We start from the raw sequence: 21,134 nt of genomic DNA on the forward strand, positions 1-21,134 counted from the left end.
CACAGACCTGTGGACACATTTCTTACATTCAACACTCGAGCGGCTTTTCTGCGCTTTATGAGAGTGTGCTCTGTGAGTGACACGGGATTTTGAGTGCTTATGTGTAGGGGTGAACACTGGGGCGTGGGCACATTCACTACACTTAAAACACTGACGGCGTGAGCCGGACCAGACATTATACTCTTTTTGAGATTTCTCTGGGTCGCCGTGAAAACGGCGTTTGTGTGCAGGCGAGAGGGTGAATAAACCGGCTCGTTGGCTGCTAGTTGAACCACTGCAGTAGCCTGTTCGAAGGGGACTGACAGGGAAATGAACTTTGACGGCGGTCCGGGCGCAGCGGGACACGCGCGTCTTTTCTCTCCCGCTGTTAGGAGGGCTTCGCGTGCTCAGACTTCAGCGTGAGCCTTTGCCGATGCCCTCTGGGGGGCGGCGGTCTGCGACGGCTGTCTGAGCGCGATCTAGGGCGGCCGCCCTGACGTCGCTGCGAAGGCTGATGCTGAGGCTGTGCTGGACGCTGGGTGCTGGTTCGCACAGGAGGCTGGCTTTGTCTCTCGCGAGAGCGGCCTGTGGCGGAACTCGAGCGTCGCGGCAGGAAGAGGTTCATGGCCTGCGTGGTCTTTTGCACCATAGAGAAGCGGTCAACAATCCCGTTCACCGCTGGGCCGAAGAGACCAGTGGGGGAAAGCGGATCGTTCAGAAAGGTGGCTCGCTCAGTTTCTCTCATATCCGCGAGCGTTAACCAGAGGTGCCTCTTTGTCACGGTTAACGCGGCCATGGCTCGTCCGATGGCCTGGGCTGCAGCTTTGGTGGCGCGGAGAGAAAGATCCGTCGCGCTTCTCAAATCCGTAACCGCAGCTGGGTCCCGGCCCTTCTCGTCCCATTCACGGAGGAGGTCGGCTTGCAGGATCTGAAGCACAGCCATCGAGTGTAGAGCAGACGCGGCCTGGCCGGAGGCGGCATAAGCGCGGCCGACCAAGGCGGAAGTGGCTCTGCAGGCTTTAGACGGGAGGGCTGACCGTGACCGCCATCTCGCGGAGGGCGGGCAAAGGTGCGCTGCGACCGCCTCTTCCACAGGGGGAATCGCTGTGTACCCTTTCTCGGCGGCGCCGTCCACTCGGGAGAGCGACGCGGAGGCCTGTGACTGAAGTCTAGCAGAAAAAGGTGAATTCCACGACTTCGTCAGCTCCGCATGAAGTTCCGGCAGGAATGGAGCGGGCCTGGTTTCTGAAACTGCGCGGCGGCGACTTTGAAGGAAGCAGCCGTCGAGCCTGTTCGGCGCGGGTTCCTTCGGCAGCGACCACTCGAGCCCGAGACGGTCGACAGCTTGCGTCAGCAGGCGCATAAGTTCCGCGTCAGCTCCAGCGCGGGTACGGGCGGATTCCTGGATTGACGAGGAGGCGGAGTGAAGCGACCATTCCTCGCTGTCTGATGCCAGGATAGAGCAGCAGTCTTTTGTGGCGTGTCCCACGGACTCATCCTCCGAAGGGACGGCAGTGAGGCTCGCAAGCGGCAGCTGCGCGTCAGTGAGGAGAGGTGGGGAAGGCGAGAGCGAGGCTCGAGGGAGGTTCTCCGGCGAGCGCGTCGCTGTGGCCACAGGTTCCGGCTGTCTCAGGGAACGGCGCTTCTTTCTGCGCGGTCCCACAGGGGGCGGAGTGACTGCTGTGGTGTTGAACGCTTCGAGTCGAGCCCGCAGGGTCGACAGCGGAAGCTCCTCACAGAGCTCGCAGCCCCCGAGACGCGAGGGCGAGCTCTGCGTGTTCCAGGCCCAGGCAGAGAGCGCAGATCAGGTGGCGGTCTCCGGCGCTGAGCGGGGCTTTACACGAGCCGCAGGAAGTGCGAGGCATCTTTAAAAAGACGCTCGCTGCTCTTTTAGAATGATTTGCAAAAAGGATACGTCGCCGGATAGCGTAGCTCGCACGGATGGCTGAAGGTGGCGAAGACGGCCGGCTTCCTCAGCGCTGTCCTAAGCTGGCTGTTCGCTGTTCGACGGCGGCGGTGGCTTCTCTCAAATCCAGCGATGCGAAGAGCTCGCTGAAGAGTCGAAAAATCAGAGAATTCAGCCTACAGCCCCTATTTTATACGCTAAGCCACGCCTATCTGGTGGGCTGTGACGCTATAAAGGCGCGGGCGCCCTTCATTGGGCGTGACGTCACGCCGGGCGCACTGGTAGGCTGCAGCAGTTGCCCGCAGGGCAGCCAATGAGCACGCGAGATGGCCTGCTCTAGGTCTGCTAGCTGCTGCACTGCGTTGACAAGTTATACAAAATTAAGGATAATTTTTTGGCTTCAGTATCTCGAGAAGATGAATCTTTCCCGTAGCGTAAGCTAAACTTACGCAATACGAGAGAACCTCTCGAAAGAGAACTATTATTGCAATTTAAAAGAAGTGTTTTCTATGTGAATATATATATATTCTGTGATCAAAGCTGAATTTTCAGCATCATTACTCCAGTCTTCAGTGTCACATGATCCTTCAGAAATCATTCTAATATGATTTGCTGCTCAAAAAACATTTCTTATTATTATCAATGTTGATAAAAGTTGTGCCGCTTTATATTAGGATTTTCAGTTTTTAATGTCTTTACTTTCACTTTTGATGCAATTTAATATGTCGTTGCTTAATAAAGGCATTTATTTCTTTTAAAAAAAAAATCTTACTGACCCAAACTTTTTAATGGTAGTGTAAATATTACATTAACATAGAATTTATATTTTATATTTTCACATTTTAAATTAATTTTACTTGTCTTAATAATAATGTCTGCATCTTACCCATCCAATTTAGAAATCTTATGGCACAATGGGAGAAGATCTAATGCAATACTGTGTTAAATAAGAAGGGCTGAAGGAGATTGACGAGGGCTAAATCAACTATCGGACTGTGTTTGATGACGTACAGGTAGTCCTTGCACTCCTTCCCCTGGAGGTCCAGGTTGGCCTGGTAAACCTCTGAAGCCAACATCACCCTGAGACACAGTCACAATAAAATATCTGTGTTTACACACTATATGTTCATAATATTCATATATATGATCTGCTTTAACGTGACGCATAATAACCATCCTACCTTTGGTCCTGGTATACCGATGCCCTCTTGACCATGTTCTCCTGGAAGACCAGGGGGACCAGGAGGCCCCTGAAAAGGAAGCCAACAAACAAATTACACACACAACAACAACAAAATATAGCCTCATGCTGAATAATGAAGATTTCTATGATGCCATGAACATGAAAGGGATATTAATAGGATTTTGTGGATGTTTAACGTACTGAGGGACCAGGATAGCCGTCGCCTTTAGGGCCGCTTAGACCCTGAGGACCAGGGTCACCACGATCACCCTGAGAAACAAAGCATGAGCTATCCAATTAATGTTGATCAAGAACTGACATCATTAATAACAGAGTAAAATGTTTATTTTACAACTTTAACAATAAATAAGAATTAAATTTACCTTTGGTCCAGGAAGTCCATATCCTGTCTCTCCTACTAAACCAGGTGGACCTGATGGGCCGGAGTCACCCTACAATGAGACATTATTATGTTATTTTAAAGATTCCTAATTTTTTTCGGAGTCTCCTACAATAGGTTCACATGCATCCAAGGTAAAAACACTTTAATTTTCTCATCATATGCATTGCACATCACATCATTTCTTAAAGAGTCTAAAAACTGTTTGTTTGATAAGTTAGTCTCTCTAAACCCTTCCTTTATGAGAGTCTGCTCTGTTCTGATTGGTTAGACAGCCCATACTGTTACGATTGGTCGACCACTTACAGAGCGTGTTGGAAACTAAATTAAACTAAAAAATTACCATATCTGAATTTCACTTCCTCAGAGATTGATAAACAGTGATATGCACAGTAACAATGCCGTTGGTTTTTCCATATCAATTCGTAGCTGAAAACATAGTCTTCTCGACATGTCGACAACATGAACCAAACTCTTAGAGTCTCAGTTACAACTAAAGTTTTTGAGGATTAAAGTAGACATTATTTGCGGGCAGCCAATGAAGACCATAGGCTGGCATTATGCAAATTTGTTACATTGTTACGTATGTTTGTAACAGGAAGTGAGACTGGAATTCATGACGACTCGTTTCAGCAGTTCAGAATCGATTCTTTCTTTTAGTAGACAACAAATGTATTTGTCGTGCACTTTTATCTTTAAAACTTTGCAGACCTTTTACATTCAAAAACAGCTCAATTACACACTACATGAAAGGTAAAGTTCAAAAAAGCAGATATATTTGGGCACTTTAAAGTTCCCAAGATATCAAAATTAAAGTTTTTTTGGCTTTTAGTATGAATATCTTGGCCGTACGATTATCTATAAGCTAGTGAGCTCCAAAACAATCACAAAATTTGCATTTAGAAGATATACGCATTCAAAACTTACAGTCTCTCACTTCCGCCAATATGGATCAACTATATATATATATTGTACTAGGATCCAAAAGTCTGAAAGTAACTTTGAATTTAAGTTTTCTTTGTTTTATAGTGCAAATACCAGAAAACCTAAATAGAAAGCTTTTACTTTGGGTCCTGGTATTGCACGTCCCGGTAGTCCAGGTAAACCCAGTCGTCCAGGGGTGCCAGGCTCTCCCTACAAAGACATTAATAACAAAAACATAATGAAAATTATTTTAGTTATTTTGACCCTCAAACTCATTTTGCATGATATAATATACCAAAAGACAAAATATTCCAGATTCACTGATCTCACTCACCTTTGACCCTGAGGGTCCAGCTATTCCCGATGGCCCTGCTAACCCACGGATGCCCCGCTGACCCTGATCACCCTGCACAACATCACATTAACAAAACACTACATCAAGTTGGTGTTCACAGTAAAACACCATATTGAAACAAGAACACACAACAATTTTCCTTTCATGGGGTCTTTAACCCTGTAAAGCCTAACTTATTAAATAAAAGTCCACAGTTTTTTGAACCTTTAGACAAAAAAAAAAGTTTGCATGTGTGTTTTTATTGAGTGTCATATTTGATACATCAAACGTTTACGGCTCATATAGCATGTGCTGAGAACAGGCACGCTTAACTCCCAAACCGTTTATGGGTGCGAGTCATAAAAATGTAATCAAATAAAGGTGAAAAAAACGAACTCTCTAGTTATATCTCATATATTTATTAATACCACGTCTGTGTGGACATGGTATTAATAAATATATGAGATATAACTAGAGAGTGCGTTTTTTTCATATAGCATGTGACCAAAAAGTAAGATAAAACTATGATAATGATTTTTGTAACAGTTTAGCAGACTACTTCCATAAAATGCATATAAATATCAGATGTCATTCTATATTCCCAATAATATGTCTCTGTAAAATTATATTTAAATGCTTAGTTTTATGATCAAAGCTCTGTTGTTTTAATTGTGGGGGGCAAATCATATAATGCAATTCAATAATAAACAAACAAAAGTTCATTAAAAGCCTGATAGATCATATTGAAAAACAAATTTTACCATGATGTTTCTACAAATTCTGTATAGATAATCAAGTAAACCAAAGTTCAGTCCAGTAAGCTTTCATTTTGAAACATTACTAACAATATAAAAGATTTCACAGCAGAAAGACAAGTGAACTACAACCTGAAGGTGGACATTTTTACAATTACCGGTACACTAAAAGGCCTATTATCTATTATTTGCTAAAAAACTACCAATCTGACGCCAGAAATCATGTAGTAGATTGTGTGCAACAGGTTTTACAGCAAAGTTTTGATCATCCCTGATAATTCAGAGGCCTTAGAAATTTAGGAAATTTAGTAGGATTTATAGGGTTAAGATGATTTTAGAAAGGTTAACATGTGAGAAAAGTGAAAGAGATACTTTTTCCCCCTGGATGCCCACTCCTGCTGCTCCTTCAGGGCCCCTCGACCCAGAGGCTCCTGGTTCTCCCTGAAATAAAAACAGAGATACAACAATGAGTGTCTTTTTCTGATCTGTTGATGCTGAGCAAGTACATGTCTCAGTGACTAAGGTGAGACTGGTACCTTCTGTCCTGGAGCCCCATCTTCCCCAGGTAATCCTGGTAATCCTGAAAACCCTGGAGCTCCAGGTTCCCCCTACACATGTTTATAGATAATAATTTAAAATCAGGATCATTAGGAGTTGAGCATACACATATATAGACTGTAAAAGCCAACTACATTCTTTAATGTGCATATGAAAAACAAATGTTTTCATGTTGATTGTAGATTTAAAGGGATAGTTCACCCAAAAATGAAAATTCTGTCAGTATTTACTCACCCTCATGTTGTTCCAGCCCAGTAAGACCTTCGTTCATCTTCAGAACACAAATTAAGATATTTTTGATGAAATCTGAGAGCTGGATCACTCCTCCATAGGCTTCTAAGGGATTGAAACTTGCCGGCCCCGAAAAGTTATTAAAGACATCGTTAAAATAGTTGTTAAAAAGTTGAAATAAAGTCGTTATTTTTGTTTTTTTACGCACAAAAAGTATTCTCGTTGCTTGATAAACTTAAGATTGAGCCACTGTAGTCACTTGGACTATATTAACGATGTCTTTAATAACTTTTCGGGGAACAAGTGTCAATCCCTTAGAAGCGATCCAGAAGGAGTGATCCAGCTCACAGATTTGATCAAAAATATCTTAATTCGTGTTCCGAAGATGAACAAAGGTCTTACGGGGTTGGAACAACATGAGGGTGAGTAAATACTGACAGAATTTTCATTTTTGGGTGAACTATCCCTTTAATAGTAAAGTGAAGAAAACGTCTCAGGTTACAACTGTAACCTATGTTCCCTGAGAACAGGGAACGAGACAATACGTCATCGACGCTATGGGGAACGCCTCAGGCGTGACAGCTGTCTGAAATCACTATCAAATCACGTCAATCACATTGACCGGCGACAGCGAGTGAATCATTAGAGTAAATGATTAACGTGGAAGTATATACCTGGAAGTTAGCTGATTGCTTTTATCCAAAGCGACTGTAACCCGACCAAGGCATGTGTCTTATCACCCATCACCACCCCACAGTATAAGGGCCTTGAAACATGATAAATCACCTGAAGTCTGAAGGGACTGTACGGGAGGCAAGCCCCGAGGCATGGCGGAGACGTATTGTCTTGTTCCCTGTTCTCAGGGAAAATAGGTTACAGTCATAACCTGAGACATTCCCTTTCGAAGGGAACTCAAACAGAACCACTCACCCTCAGGTTCACAGGCTGGGTGTCAGTGACAGCATTCCCTACGGTCATAGCCCAAGCTACAGCCTCACAGAAAAACCCTCATAAACATGGTTAAATGAAGGGTCTACCTGGGCCGGCTCCGGGCCTGGAACCACAACTTCCAATTAGAAGGGGTCCCTTCTAGGGAATGTGGCTAGGGAACCCGAAAGAACCCCAGCCAGTCACTATTCAGGGGAACGTACTCACCCCGAAATGCCATCAGGACGGCCTGACCTGGCATCAGTACATAGACACTTAGTCTGGCTGTTGGAAGGAAAGGTTCCGGGAGGGAACCAATAGCAGAGAATGAACACTTTAGCGAGCCAGGGCGCAAGCTCGCCTTCAGCAGCTGCCTATTAAGGCTAGCTGAAACAGATAGCAAGAGGCCACTAGCTTCATAAACCCAGTACCATAGGGAACCATTCACAGAGAGGCCTGGAGAGGCCTACAACCTGAAAACCACAGTATGTGGGGAACTCATCCTGGTGAAGCCTACTACCTGATCACCACAATCTGTGGGAACTCACCTTCAGGGAGGCCTGGTGAGGCCTACTACCTGACCGTTCCATTCAGGGAGACCCAGTAGGGCCTAAACCCTGATCACCACAGCATGTGGGAACTCACCTTCAGGGAGGCCTGGTGAGGCCTACTACCTGACCGTTCTCATTCAAGGAGGCCTGGAGGAGCCTACTACCTGATATCACAGCATGTGGGAACTCACCTTCAGGGAGGCCTACTACCTGACAGCTACAACATTTGGGAGCACACATCCAGGGAGGCCCAGAGAGGCCTACTACCTGACAGCAACAACATTTGGGAGCTCACATTCAGGGAGGCCCAGAGAGGCCTACTACTTGATAGCCAACGTAAGTGGAAATTCACCTTCAGGGCGGCCAGGTGAGGCCCACAACCTGATAACCACAGTATGTGGAGAACTCACCTTCAGGGAGGCCTGGTGAGGCCTACTACCTGGAAACCACAGTACGTGGGGAGCTCACCTTCAGGGAGGCCTGGTGAGGCCTACCACCTTGTAACCACAGTATGTGGGGAGCTCATCTTCAGGGAGGCCTGAGTGGCCTACTACCTGATAACCACTGGTAGCTATGAGCCCTGAGTCCGGGTGATAGAGCAAGGTGGCCTGCTAAGGCCAGCCAGCTGGGGACTCGTCTAGCAGGGAGGCCTGGTCGGGCCTACTAGCTGATAGCAAGTCATATTCTGCTACATACACTGTTGGGAACCATACTACACAAGCAAAATTTACTATTGGGCTTCCAGTAGCGCTATAGGTATGTCCCACAATGTTGGGACTCACCTCCGAGGAGGCCTTTTTAAGGCCTACTACCCATCAGTGAGTCAACTGCCCGAACCACCAAGGCCAACCACGTAAAGTGAGCTGGCCTACAGCGCCCTCTTGGGGGCTGCCCAATCAAGGAGGCCTGCTGAGGCCTACTACTCAATGGCGCAGCCTTCATTGGCAGATAAGCTGTTCACACAGTGCCTACATCATCCAGGTGCCTAACCACATCGCCCATGGCAGTGTACTCTGCAAGAAAGCTAGCATCCTTAAAACAAGGGGAGTACAAGCATACGCCACTCTGCCTAAACAGAGGCCCCAGTTAGTCAGGGGCCTACCATCTATGCATGGGCGTCAGCTCAGGGCAATGCTCTGGCTTCAGGGGAGCGTACTTCGACAAAAGTAGAAGTGAAGGCTTACTTCATACTCGACCCGAGCCATAGTGGTGTGAGGTAGGAAAATACAGAACTGGGAGTGAAGTGCTCAGACCTATCCTGTATCACAGGGGAATACTCACACTTCACCCTGAGGTTACCAGGGTGCGGGCCTGCCAGCGGCTCTAAGGGTGACAGAAATGTCTGTGTGCCCAACCTAGGGGAGTGGGGCTTAACCTAAAAGCCACGACCTACAACCCAGCACTCGAGCAGTAGCTCAGCGAGGTAAGTAAAACCTATACTGGCGGCCTAATCCGTATGCCAGTTCTGCACGGCAGGGTCGGGCAGACAAACCCTGTCTTCTTAGTGAAGTGAAAGACGACCTAACCCTGGTCAAAAAAGACAGAAATACCACGGACGCCTGATTGAGGCCTACCACGTCCTTATAAACCAACCTCTGCACCAAGCTGCATTACTCTAGTCGCCCCAGAATGCAGAGAAGGGGGCGGGCCATGGCCTAACGACTCCCATGGGAGGAGGCTGTTATACAGGGATGCAGAAACATACATTCACAAAGTGAAGAGTCAGAGGAAGAAATGCTAAACTAAGCAGAGCGCCTCAATATCTCAGGTACAGCCTAGGTCAGCTACAGAGGCGGCCCTGGTGAGGGCCAGCCTGCAAGCATAGATCTATCTGAGGGCTCGGAGGAGCCACAGCCACTAAAGAATACAGTCTGTATTATTCCATACAAAGGGCTGCAAAATCGCTCAGCCTACTGAAAACCCAAACAGAGCTCAAGGGGCGAAACACTCAGAGAAGTCAAAACGGCCCCGTGGGCCGGACATAAGATCTAACTGAAGCACTAGCGTTAGTCAACACTCTAAGTAAAAACCTCTAAAAGAGAGAGACCAACTACTCTACCCTAAGGTGGCCTAGCAGCCCGAAGGCTAACACAGTTACCGTTCTGGCCACCTAACAGGGAACTTCAGGGCCCTAATAATCCAATAAAGTTCTCTTGCCTCAGTACTTTGACATGACCCCATAACTCTGTGGCGTGCGAAGTAAAGACCCGCCAGATAGTTCTTTTAAGAACCTGGGATCTGCCACTTCACAAGCCTGAAAGGGGCGTTTCCACAAACCAAGCCTAGGTGGGCCGTCAGAACATAGTTCTCATCATAGGCCCATCCCCAGGCCTGATGTAATGAACGCCTGGTGGTCAGGAGAGAGGAGAGGGCAGATGTCATGACCCTCTGGGGAGGTTATCCATCACCGATGCTGTGTGCGTTTGCGCTGGATAACCTCCCTCAGATCTCTCCTGTTGCGGGAGTCACGCCTTCTCTGCGACCTGCTCCTTGAGAGAGGGGGCGCACGAGAGGCGACACTGGCTCGTTGGCCCTGCCTACGGTCCTCAGACCGTGAAGGGCCAGGCCCTCCCGCTTGCAGGGGTACGGACGTGGATCTCAGCGGTATACAAGTTTTGAATGCTGCTGAGCGCGCCTTCGCCTCCCTGAACTTCCCCAGCACCGCCTCTACGGAGGTGCCGAAGAGTTCGGAAGGCGAAACCGGTGAATCGAGGAGGAAGGCTTTTTCTTTCTCCCCGATGTCGGCTAGATTTAACCACAGATGCCTCTCCGTGGCCACCATCGCCGCCATCGACCGTCCGATCGCGGCAGCGGTTTGCTTGGTAGCCCGGAGAGCCAGATCTGTGGTGCGGCGCAGCTCAGCCACCGCCTCAGGGGACATCCCTGCCCCCTGGTCGAGATCCCCTAGCAGGTCAGCCTGGTATTGGATGGCAGGGTTGGAGCTTTCAGTGTCGCTGCCCGTCCAGACACGAGATAGTTCGCGAACGTCTCGTCAATGGGCGGCATTGACACGTACCCATGCTCTCCGATCCCCTCAACATCAGCGAAACTGGCCCGCTGATGTCGGTGGATACGGGCAGAGTATGGGTTCTTCCATGCCCTCTTGATCTCCATATGAAGATCAGGAAGGAATGGAAGGCTCACCTGAGCTGGTGGTGTATGGCCGGGGAGAAACCGATCGTCGAGCCTACCGCGAGCGGTCTCTCCTCTAGCGCGCTGCCAAGGCAGCTGCAGCCTGTCGGCAGCGCGCTCCATCACATCCACCAGCTCTGCATACACGGGGCAGGATAGCTGAGGAGGTTCAGGATCTACCTGATCATAAACCTCCTCAGCCATCTTCTACGCGTCCTGAAGAGCATCAACTGCAGGTACAGTCGGCGAGTAATCTTCCCCATCGACCTGCAGTTCGCCCTCGTCAGCCGTCGAATCATCTGAGAGGTTTACAGGCCTCTCGAGGCGATCGACGAGCTCCATCTGGGAGCCCCATTATGTAAGTCGCCGCTCGGCCTCGGCACGAGCGGGACCCGCACCATGAGGTCCAGACACTGAACCCCCTTCACTCGAGAAGAGGGCCAGATGAGAGCGGAGCGTTTAAAGAGAAAAACGCTTGCAGTTCGCACAGAGGGCTCCCTTGACAACCTCCCGTGGGTGCTCTTCACCCAAGCAAAAAACGCACAGCTCGTGTGTGTCGGCCGGTGTCAGAAACCTCGGACACGGGTCGGCACACTTACGAAAACAATCTGCCTTAGCTGTGCGTTTCATCTTTCTCTTACCTTTCCGTATACTTGAAAGCGTTTCAAACAAACAGTCCCTGAAAACGATGAGATGATTTGTCATGTTTCAAGGCGCCCTTATATACTTCCAGGTCGCACGTTAATCATTACTCTAATGATTCACGGGCTGTCGCCGGTCAATGTGATTGACGTGATTTGATAGTGATTTCAGACACCTGTCACGCCTGAGGCGTTCCCCATAGCGTCGATGACTATTGTTGAGTTCCCTTCGAAAGGGAACTTACTTTAGCTCCCGGTTCTCCTGTTCCTCTCTCTCCCGGTGCACCACTCTCACCTGGTAAACCTTGGTCACCCTTCAAGAACACATTTGCAAACATACAGACGTTTCCATATGTTATCAAATAACATTTATCCAGGAGCTAATACTATTTGGCGACTGTGTTTATAGCATGATAGGAAACTCTTGCCTTTGATCCGGGGTAGCCCTCACCCGGTTGGCCTCTGCTTCCCGGGGGTCCACGTGGTCCTTCCACACCCTAAAACAATTAGCATTTGAAAAACTATCATTGCATTCTTGGCTATGGATATACAAAACGTTTTTATGACATCATGCACAGATCATAAGTTTGTCAGCACCTTCTGTCCTTGGATCCCTTCTCCAGGAAGCCCAACTGGACCTTGAAGCCCAGGAGGACCAAAATCACCCTGACGGGAATAAAACAAATATATTGTCAGTGCCAAGCATAGCAAAAATTTATCATCTCAAGTACACTCTAGTTATTAAAATTATTTGGAATGTGTAGTGGATACAACATTGATATTATTCATGTTTCTTTGCCACAGGCTGAGAACTGACTGCACTGCATGCTGTGACATGTTTCTCCAAACATCCACAGAGAGGGGTTCAATAATGCAAATTGTGCAAATAAGAAAGGCTGGGCGGTATGAAGGAATATATTGTGGCGACGGCATGAAATGTCTATCGTTAGAGATTTTGCAACATTGTGTATGTCGTGGTATATAAATACAGTATATGAGTAGCACAACACTATTGACACTTGAAACGCATGAATTCAATAAAGACAATAAAGATCGGGATGTACTTGATGTTAAAAAAAGTTAAGCGCAATTAGTGAAAAAGAACTGACCGGCACACTGATAAAGTGTGCGCAAAGAAAGATGCCTCGCTCAGAAAGCAATCACGAATTTGGGATGTGCTTGATGTTAAAAAGAGTTAAGTGCAATATGATAACTCAATTTGCTGCTGACTCTGACTGACACCGCTGAAGTGCGTGCGCTGAAAGCCAGCATGTGATCGCAAATTCAGTTCTCTTTAATGCAATTATATCAAAATGCACATTATGTGGAGTATTCATGTAAACACAGCCAATTATGTCTCAAGTAAAAGTAACCGGATGTGTATCAGTATAATGAATCTGTGCAATCAGTCTTAAAGTGACAGTAGTCTAATATACCTGCTGCTCTCTGTGACATTAATGTTAAAAAAACAAGAGAAAATCACTTTTCCAGCTTTAATAAGAATAAATTTATATTTAATTCATACAGTGAAGACTATACAGTATTTTATTTTTACATTTGATTATTCATTTTCTATACTATTTCTAACTGCATGTTAAATACATCTATTGTACCTGAAAAACTTATTGGTTTAATTCTTATTTTTCTTATATTGTATTTGTCCTATTGTTTGTAAATTGCTTCTTCGTTATTTTTAATAACAAAAATAAAATAAAATAAAAATAACTATATTGTGATATATATTGTTATCGTGAAATAAAATTTCTCATATCATGAAATAAGATTTTGGTTATATCGCCCACTCCTACAAATACTTTACACAAACTTTTTAGAGCTAAAAACATTTCAAATGTGGATGAATACAGAGAAAGGAATCCGCATCAGTGTTTTCTGAAGAAAAACAAAACTTCAAGCATACAGAAGCTTTAGGTTACAGTAAACACATGCATGAGATATGAGCTAGAGAGAGAAAGTGATTAAAGGAATAGTTCACCTAAAAATAAAAATGATGCCATCGATGTATCATTGAAAACCCATCTATATGTTTTACCTTGTCTCCTTTAATGGCAGGACCTATTGGTCCTCTGGGTCCTTTCGGCCCCTCCAGACCCCTCTCACCCTGTAAAAGACAAATGTTTAAACCATCAAATAATACTTACTTCTGTAATTTACAAGCAATTTCTAGCGAGTTCAAATTGTATATCAGTGTATCAGTGTATCAGTGTACGGTATCTGAGTAGTTGCCAGGGAGTTGTAACAAGTTGCTAAAGAAGTTCTGGTTGTTAATAACAACCTCTAGTTAAAATCACTCATTCTGCCCAGTGCCAACACACTTCAACTGGAGCGATAACAATGACAAATTCATGGGTTTGTTTCTGAGGTAACACTCACTAAATGCACTTTAAGTCGCTTTGTATAAAAGCATCTGCCAAATGCATAAATATACAGTATCTGACACACCCTGCATTTTTTACATGCGGAGTAAAAAAACAGCAAGATTGATTATGTTCCATTATTAAATGGAAAAAAAAACAGATGAAAGAACGTTGAATCACTCAGGAATATAAACTGAAGTCAAAGGACACAGGGTTCAGACATTTCAAAGGTTCTCTGATATGAACCATGCACACAAGACACTGCTTGCATAAAACAAATATTAAACTTCCTTTTATGACTCATGCACACTGAATTGGAAAAATGCTGAAAACACTTCAAATTGTGTGCAATATGTGTACCTTTGGCCCCGGTAAACCCTCTCCTGTAGGGCCCTTCTCTCCAGGCGAACCCTGCGATCCCTGCGGCCCCTGTAGAGGGAAACATGATAGTAGAGTTTAATACTGTGTTCAGTGTCTATTGCGCCCCCTAGTGTGAGCATTAACAAATTACACATCTTTACCGGTAGACCTGGCTCGCCGAGCCCAGGAGGCCCGGGAGGACCCATCCTGCCTTGGAACCCCACATCACCCTACAGATTGAGAAAACACATGTTATGATCACATTGGGTTCCAGATATCATAGGTTTTTATATATAATTCAGGCCAACCTTTGGTCCAGGAAGCCCAGTGCCAGTCTCGCCCTGTATTCCTGGTGGTCCAGGAAAGCCTCTCTCCCCCTGAGGAAGCAGAATCATTCAGAGCAATGACAACAGATCCAATATAAGTGTAATCTGCGAACGCAATGCTCTCCACTTATCTCAGCCATGCTGAAAAGACCAGACTAGACCATGATTAATAGTTCAGAGCAATTTTGTCAAAATTATCGATACTGAAATATCTGGAACTGTTCCAATACTCCTTTTCTGTAGTATCGCTACACTTAAAGTGACAGAAGCCTGTTATACCTGCTGTTGTCTGTCATGTTAATCAAAGAACAAAAGACTACGAGAAAACCACTCGCTGCTCTTGACGTTTGTAACTTTAATTGAAAGCATTAATATGTATTTATTTTTTACAATAAAAGCTATCCCAGTGTTATTTTATGTTTGATTACTTTAATTTCTGTACTATTTCTTACCTGAATATTCTATTGTGTTTATTTGTGCTATTGCTTGCAATTTATTTATTTATTTATTTTATTAATGACTGTCTTTTGTTCGTAAATTTAGATAAACAATTCAAATAAAGCCTCCCTGTACTATGTGTAAGCTATTGCAGTCAAATAACCCAAATTATTAAAAAACTTATGCGATAATGACAAATTATCTGTATGACGGCAAACTGTATATGGCAGTTTTCCCTCTGGTATCTAAAATCGATTTTTTTCAAGGTATCTAATCACAGTTGGAAGTTCCAGTATCGTGACAATACTAGATTAGAGCAAATGAATACTCGTTTTATGCTGGTACAGGTTTTCTGCAGGGTTTTCTTCTTCTTTTAGACCTGCACAAACAAAATGATTACCATATGTCTATACAGAACAACCCGATACAATCTCAAAATAAATGTATATCAGATTCTTTTACATAATTAAACCGGCTGAGGCAGACGTTTAACTGCAAACCAGTGTAACTGCAACTGCACTCGAGATATGTTTTACTCAATATATACATAGTCAAACCAAAATTTATTCAGACACCTTCAACATTTCTCACATTATCCCAGTTTATTCGCTATTGTTTAGAAAATGGTAATAAAATATGACAGGAACTCAGAGTTATCAAATCAATTTATATTTCACTGGTTTTGTCCATCCTTCTGTTAGACTGTCTCACAGAATTATGTTGAATATCTGTCAGCTGTTAAATTTAACTACACAATTAGATAATACCAATTTAGGTCAACCAATTACCAAGCAATGCTTCATTTTGTTCAGTCTGTGGTGTAAAAAGGTCGCTCACTTAGATAAATGAACCATAGTGTCCTAAAACAGTAAAAAAAGATCCAAAACTATTTCTGGTGTCTGAATAACTTCTGGTGTGACAGCATGTATTGAAATTGGTTTATCTACATACAAATTATACAAATATTACCAATATCGATAATAGATACGATAATCATGTGTTTAAAGACAGGCAATACAAAATATTATTGTGCCGATATGATTAAATCTATTGAATGTGTTAATAGGTGTGTTCATGCCATGATGTTATTACCGTCAACACGAGATTCAAATTTATAAAAAGTGTTCACATCCTCATAGAACTCGTAATGACAACTTAAACTAGGAATTTTCTGAGCTCTGACTTGTACCATGTGACCACTGCAGATTCCTGTCGGCATTGACAGTGTCGCCATAGAACAGCTTAGAGTAGAACGTCACGTTGTATCTTGAAAATATGGTAATTATGACATGGCATGAACACAGCAAATGTTTTAGGCTTTCGTTCCTGTGACGGGGCGGCCCAGAGAAAACCCACTGTGTTTACGCTGAATTAAATGCCCGATACACAAAATACAAAAATGTACAAAATACACAGCTTGGTGTCAATTATATCAAAACTGTTACAGCCAACAAGGGTTTTCAGCTTGACAGTCCCTGATCACTGCTACTACCTGTTATATTGGAAAAACATCAATTTCTCATTATGTTTTTACAGCGACATGAGGGTGAAGAGGGGGATCATCTTTAAATCCACATGGGAATTAATCAACATGGAACGGATCCCTGGAAAATGGAACGGATATGGATTCAGTCATATTTACTGAATATAAAGTCAGTGTGCTTGTCATCAAGCCTGTGTTAATATGGGCACCAAAATAATAAACACGTGCTGCTTTAAACTTGACTTAATCTTAAGGGAATCTGAGCTTTGAATATCAGCATCTGTTAAATGGAAAAATAACAATAATCATGACATTATAAAAATAATTGTATGATTATTATACTAGGCACACATGTATGCCAGCATTTGTCATTGGGCAGATGCAATGGGAGTCTTTGAAGACACATGGCTCATGTCAGACACATTGAACTAAAGACTGCAATTACTGTGTTCACACACATTAGGCAGAACACCTTGACCTATCAAAGACAGAAATACTGATCTGTGCTGAAACACACACATGCATTCTGCGTGTGCAAGTCCAGACATTAATCTGTTGCTCGGCTAAAACATGACAGCCATCACATGAAATAAAAGAACATTCCAGAAAAATAATTAAGCTCTGAGTTTTTTCTTAGTAGCACACAGATGCATATGATCACACCACAGAGAACTAGATGAGTTTTTTTAGAGTAAAAATTAAAGGGACAATGTGTAGTTTTTTAGGTATTTTATTATCTAAAATCAATATTTTTGTTCATAAATATGTCCTCAATGGTGTAAAAATACCTCTGCCAACTATCTGACTTATCCTCGTAAACGAAGAATTTATTATCTTTATATACATGTGACGGGTAGGTCCACGGAGGCTTCGATGTCGTTCCGCCATCTTGAAAAACTATAATAGCAGAGAGGGACAAAAAGTACTAGGCCAACGCGTTTCCACAATGCGTTTTCGTTCAGAGCCAGTGTCACGTGACTGAAAGCAGCAGAACCGGAGGAGCAGAGCAGTGAGAGGCGCTTCACGGCCCCGGCAAGTTTAAAAGGCTGCATTGCACTGTTATTATTCATACTGTAACATTCGTTTGTTCGTTGTGTCAAGTTGCAGTTTGTTTCAAATAACAATCCTGTTCACCCGAAGGAAAACTCGACGAAGTGCTATTAGAAGACATCCTGTCATAGCTTTTTGGTACATAACAGCCACCGTAGATGCAACATGCATTTGAAAAAGCGAGGCGCTGGAGAGCACAATTCGTTTGAATGCAAAATACAATTTCACCGCTGGATGGGAGAAAATCCTACACAATGTCCCTTTAAAAATATGTTTTAATGTCAATCTTTTAGTGTCAGCACCCTACAAGTTCATACACAGGATTTAAGTTATCATGCATGACCATGGAAGAATGTTTATGGCATTAGGTTGCCCCAAACATTAGGTTCCTATACTTTTCCACCTGCTATCTGGAAAGTGCTGCTTTACTGTATTTGAAAGCTGAGATTGTTGAATCCAACTCACTTTTTTGCCAGTTAGGCCCTCTGGTCCAATGTCTCCATTAGGCCCGGGCAAACCCTGCAGATTGAATACGGTAAAATACTAAGAGAGAGAAACAAGGCTTGTTTTGCATTTTCACAAATGCAGTTTAAAAGACATACCTGCAGCCCTCGACTTCCTCTGCTACCAACAGGACCCTCCGGACCCTTAAAAGAATCCGATTCAGTCAAAATTAAACATACAGTTCCATGTTATTGTGCATGTGTAGACCTGAAGCGTCACTCACTCGGTCTCCTTTGACTCCTGGTGTTCCACACTCTCCTCGCTCTCCCTAAAAATGGGTTTCATGGTGAGTACTGCTTTGTATATACACACAATACAATTTAATACAATATTTATAGAAATATTTAGTTAGTACTTTTGACAGATATCTTTAATGATATACACTCAGATGACCTGATGAAAACTCTAGTCATAGCAGTGACCTTTATTCTACATAAATTGTATTCTGCAAGTCAAATACTACTCTGTTTTGCTTTTCAGACAGGTAAGGAAAATCAGTTTTTCTGTATTACATCTAGTTAGATTAGCAGAGAGTTAAAAGCACAAGATAAACAGAAAAATGATTTAGTGCACCATTAAGTATTGCAAATAATTGCAAAAATTGCAAATTTGTTTATATTTACATTTATGCATTTGGCTGACGTGACTTTTTGCATATTGCAATTCAAGGTATGCATTTTTTTAATCAGTTCATGCATTGCTTGGATTTCTAGCCCATGCGATGGCATTGCTTGCAACATTCTCTATTTGTTTTATAATATCAGCTGATTTTCTTCTGTGATGCATCATTTTACCTTTTCTCCTTTGAATCCAGGTTTCCCCTAATGATCAGTGCAGAACACATGGTGAGAAAGAGCAATTACACAAGCAGATAATGTCAAATTAGAGCGGATTTAGGCCTTGCTCCGGCCAGGTTCACCTCTGTCCCGTCTCGTCCAGGAGATCCACTGAAACCGACCTCTCCCTGCAGGACGTTCAACACATTTTAGATTTTAACATGAGATAAATAATTCACAAATATGATTGTTGATTAAAGACAACTTTGACCTTTTGTCCTTTAGCTCCTGGACTTCCATCTTCTCCAGGACGACCCTTTTTACCCTGTGGTTCTCAGAGAAAGAGTGTTAACTTAAATTAGATTTGCATAAACCGCTAAAACTAGTTGTATCCAATTGTTTTCTTGGAGACTGTTCATTAATTTTTTTAGTCAGTTACATAAAAATGTAGTTTGGTCTAATTTAATCCCATTTAGACTATTTCTTAAGACACAGTCTCAACGTAATGGCTATGTTTATGCAACTGGCCCCAAATCATTATGTTGACAGTCTATATAGACAATGATGTTTTTTAACAACCTGTTGATACACAGAATATTTTCTTTATGTTTATGTGCTCCATCTGGACCTATTAAAAACTATGGAAATTCTATACTTATTTAAAATAGCAATGAAGCATTTCTGTTAAATAAATTATTATACATTTTTTCATTATTTATTTTACTGCAATATTTAAAAAACGTTTGACCATCATATGGGGACATATTTTATGGTGTTTTCATTGTTTTTCCCCTTTATGTTTCTTTTTGGAGATTGACAGATATGACCTTAAATCATCACTGTATGGACAACATCTGTGTTGATATACTGCAAAAATTGGTAAGACAAAAATGAAAGCAAACCGGTTTGGAATAATTACAGAATTGAAATATTTGGCTGAACCATTTATTTTATAATTGTTCATAGCAGTTCAAATTCTTGTTTGTTCAGCCATTTTAATCAATCTGGTGGGTGTTTCTCCTCTTTCTTAAAAATGTACGGAAACATAAAATCTCTGAATTTATATTAAATGTATGTGTTTAAACATCACGTAAGGGGCTGGAAAGGGTTTAAGAATGTTTGACACTTACAGCGGGTCCACTGGGTCCTCGATCTCCTTTCTCACAAGTGCATTTTGGGGAAAGAGGACACTGTTGGAACACACACACACACACACACACACACACACACACACACACACACACACACACACACACACACACACACACACACACACACACACACACACACACCACACCACACCACACCCACACACACACACACACACACACACACACACACACACACACACACACACACACACACACACACACACACACACACACACACACACACACACACACAGCTTTAGTCACAATAATGTCACTAATAAGTGTCCTAAATGAATGTGGTGAGACAAACACTTACCACTTCATTAGCTACCTCAGTCTAGAAGGGAACAAAAGTGAAAAAAGGTGAATTTACAAGAAAAATGCACATGAATTATAAGAAATTTTCAAGAATGTAATTAACACAAAATTTTTTGGTATCAGACATCCAACGTAAACTGAAAAGGTAGTGAATGTCTGCAGGCGGTCTCTGAGATATGCTGTCATCAGCATTTTTTTAAATTAAACTTAAACATGTAATACTAGTCACTGTACGCTGTCAAGGCAAGTTCTCGAATATTAGAAGTCCATTAACCCTCAGAGCTACAGAATAATGCTGAACCAATCTAATTTTTCCGAGATATTCTGAAGTGTCGCAGAACGTCAGTCATGGAAACATCTAGAAATGGAAATTCAGAATCAAGCAACCCAAAAGAGAGACAATTTCTTTCTTATTTTGCATTGAACAATAACACTGACACTCACAAAGTGTACAAATGTCCCAAACAACTTTCAGAAAAACAAAAATGTCCCACATTTAGTTTCTTTTCGAAACACAGAATGTCATCACATCATATATTGGAAGAAAGCCTGAAGTTCCTCATGCCAGAATGATTTTTATTAGGTGTTTCTCATGCCAGATTTGACTAGAGGGTGTGTATTTTGCATGATTGGTGCACATCTGTATGAATAAAAGCAACAAAAAAAACCCGAGAGAGACACATTTCTAACAACATTCTTTGGCTAAAAGATCTTGTTTAAACTTTAAAGTTCATGGTGATAGACTGATGGCGACTGGGAATCACAGGCAACCATGAGAACAAAGGAAATTTAATTGCAGGTCCTTTCTTCTTGATTGTAAACAGCATGCACA

At 43.2% G+C, this 21,134-nt stretch overlaps 1 protein-coding gene across 1 annotated transcript in view; it reads right to left on the minus strand.

The window, feature by feature from the left end:
- Nucleotides 1-21,134, minus strand: part of col28a2b (collagen, type XXVIII, alpha 2b) — a 48,757-nt gene that overhangs the window by 9,498 nt on the left and 18,125 nt on the right. Inside the window, exons 4-26 of the mRNA XM_077199803.1 lie at nt 20,301-20,321; nt 19,964-20,023; nt 19,105-19,158; nt 18,977-19,021; nt 18,852-18,878; nt 18,281-18,325; nt 18,156-18,200; nt 18,019-18,072; nt 14,565-14,633; nt 14,418-14,486; nt 14,257-14,325; nt 13,572-13,640; nt 12,119-12,187; nt 11,950-12,018; nt 11,767-11,835; nt 6,018-6,089; nt 5,854-5,922; nt 4,727-4,798; nt 4,534-4,602; nt 3,452-3,520; nt 3,270-3,338; nt 3,067-3,135; nt 2,897-2,965 (exon numbers count right to left, since the gene is read on the minus strand). Of these exons, the coding sequence (XP_077055918.1) occupies nt 2,897-2,965; nt 3,067-3,135; nt 3,270-3,338; nt 3,452-3,520; nt 4,534-4,602; nt 4,727-4,798; nt 5,854-5,922; nt 6,018-6,089; nt 11,767-11,835; nt 11,950-12,018; nt 12,119-12,187; nt 13,572-13,640; nt 14,257-14,325; nt 14,418-14,486; nt 14,565-14,633; nt 18,019-18,072; nt 18,156-18,200; nt 18,281-18,325; nt 18,852-18,878; nt 18,977-19,021; nt 19,105-19,158; nt 19,964-20,023; nt 20,301-20,321 (1,392 nt within the window). The remainder of the gene's footprint in view (nt 1-2,896; nt 2,966-3,066; nt 3,136-3,269; nt 3,339-3,451; nt 3,521-4,533; nt 4,603-4,726; nt 4,799-5,853; nt 5,923-6,017; nt 6,090-11,766; nt 11,836-11,949; nt 12,019-12,118; nt 12,188-13,571; nt 13,641-14,256; nt 14,326-14,417; nt 14,487-14,564; nt 14,634-18,018; nt 18,073-18,155; nt 18,201-18,280; nt 18,326-18,851; nt 18,879-18,976; nt 19,022-19,104; nt 19,159-19,963; nt 20,024-20,300; nt 20,322-21,134) is intronic.

Source organism: Siphateles boraxobius, unplaced genomic scaffold, assembly GCF_051911475.1.
Source record: "Siphateles boraxobius isolate OS27281-9 unplaced genomic scaffold, OSU_SipBor_1 41, whole genome shotgun sequence".
Taxonomy (NCBI): domain Eukaryota; kingdom Metazoa; phylum Chordata; class Actinopteri; order Cypriniformes; family Leuciscidae; genus Siphateles; species Siphateles boraxobius.